This window comes from Entamoeba dispar, genomic scaffold (genome assembly GCF_000209125.1).
Source record: "Entamoeba dispar SAW760 scf_1105229457773 genomic scaffold, whole genome shotgun sequence".
In the NCBI taxonomy this organism is placed as follows: Eukaryota; Evosea; order Mastigamoebida; family Endamoebidae; genus Entamoeba; species Entamoeba dispar.
In genome coordinates this window covers 1,852-3,471 of record NW_001852860.1, presented here as the reverse complement: position 1 = coordinate 3,471, position 1,620 = coordinate 1,852, and the positions used below count along the sequence as shown (strand labels likewise).

General features: G+C 21.7%; 1 protein-coding gene across 1 annotated transcript, besides 1 other annotated feature; it reads left to right on the top strand.

The window, feature by feature from the left end:
• Window positions 1-49: 49 nt before the first annotated feature.
• On the top strand, window positions 50-1,360 carry EDI_035890 (uncharacterized protein; the record flags this gene model as incomplete). The annotated part of the gene is made up of 1 exon (XM_001733708.1): window positions 50-1,360. One exon carries the CDS (start codon window positions 50-52, stop codon window positions 1,358-1,360), a length of 1,311 nt encoding a protein of 436 aa, XP_001733760.1.
• A 90-nt stretch (window positions 1,361-1,450) lies between these two features.
• Window positions 1,451-1,588: a microsatellite.
• Between the last annotated feature and the right edge of the window lie 32 nt (window positions 1,589-1,620).

Sequence of the window (1,620 nt, the reverse complement as noted above, 5' to 3'; positions counted from 1 at the left end):
TAAAGATTTTATTAATTTAGAAATAGGAATTAAAAGATTTCAAGGAAACATGGAACGATTTCATTTTAATCCAATTCCATTAAATGAATATTCAAGAAAATTATTTCCTAATATTGAAACATTTCATATTTATAATAAATATGATGAAGAATTTGATGATGGAAGAATATTTAAAACAATAATATGGTATAAAGTAGATTATTCAACATATTTTCAAGAGAAAGGAACAGGAAATATATGTAAACATATAGAATATACACAATGTGATAGATATAAATGTGGAAATACAATACCATCGGAAGTTAAATCAATTGGAAATGGTTGTTTTTCAAGATGTTCATCTTTAACATCATTTAATATTCCATCATCAGTTAATAAAATAGGAAATGAATGTTTTTATGGATGTACATCATTAACATCAATTAACATATCAACATCAATTAGTGAATTAGGAAATGAATGTTTTTATCAATGCTCATCATTAAAATCAATTAATATACCACCATCACTTACATCAATAGGATATAAATGTTTTTATCAATGCTCATCATTAAAATCAATTAATATTCCATCAATAATTAATGAAATAAAAAATGAGTGTTTTTCAGATTGTACATCATTAACATCAATTAATATACCATCATCAATTACATCAATAGGAAATGAATGTTTTTATAGATGTATATCATTAACATCAATTAATATACCATCATCAATTACATCAATAGGAAATAGATGGTTTTATGGATGTTTATCATTACAGTCAATTTATATACCAATATCAGTTAATAAAATAAGAGATGAATGTTTTTCAGGATGTTCATCATTAACATCAATTAATATACCTTCATCAATTACATCAATAGGAAATGGATGTTTTATGTTTTGTAGATCATTAACTAATATGAGTATTGAAAATGTAAAATATATAAGTGAAGAAAGAATATTTATAAATGAACCAGTGTTAATTAGTATTTCAATACCAGAACATTTAAAAATGGTAAATGGAAAGAATATTATAAAAGAAGATATTAATAAATTTATGATACCATCAACAATTACATCAATAGGAAATAGATGTTTTTCAGGATGTTCATTATTAAAATCAATTAATATACCAACAACAATTACATCAATAAGGGGTGAATGCTTTATTTATTGTATATCACTAACATCAATTAATATACCATCAACAATAACATCAATTGGAAATTATTGTTTTTATGAATGTTCATCATTAACTTCAATTGACATACCATCATCAATTAAATCATTTGGGAAATCATGTTTCTATGGATGTGGATGTATTGAAAAATTAAAACAAAATAAAACAATATCAATAGAGTGTTTTAATGAATAATAGAATATGAAATTTCAATAATAAAAGAGATTATTAATAAACAAATGAAATGGTTATTACAATAAAATTAATTGAATTAAGTTGAATACATTTATTTATATTTATTGTTTGTATGTTATTTAATTTATTCTATCATTCTATTTCTTCTTTATTTGTGTTATTTTACTCTTTATTATTATATTTTATTCTTATTCTCATTATTAATTAATTATATTGTTATTTTATGTTCATGAAATACATCTTGTTATGTCATGTTTCAT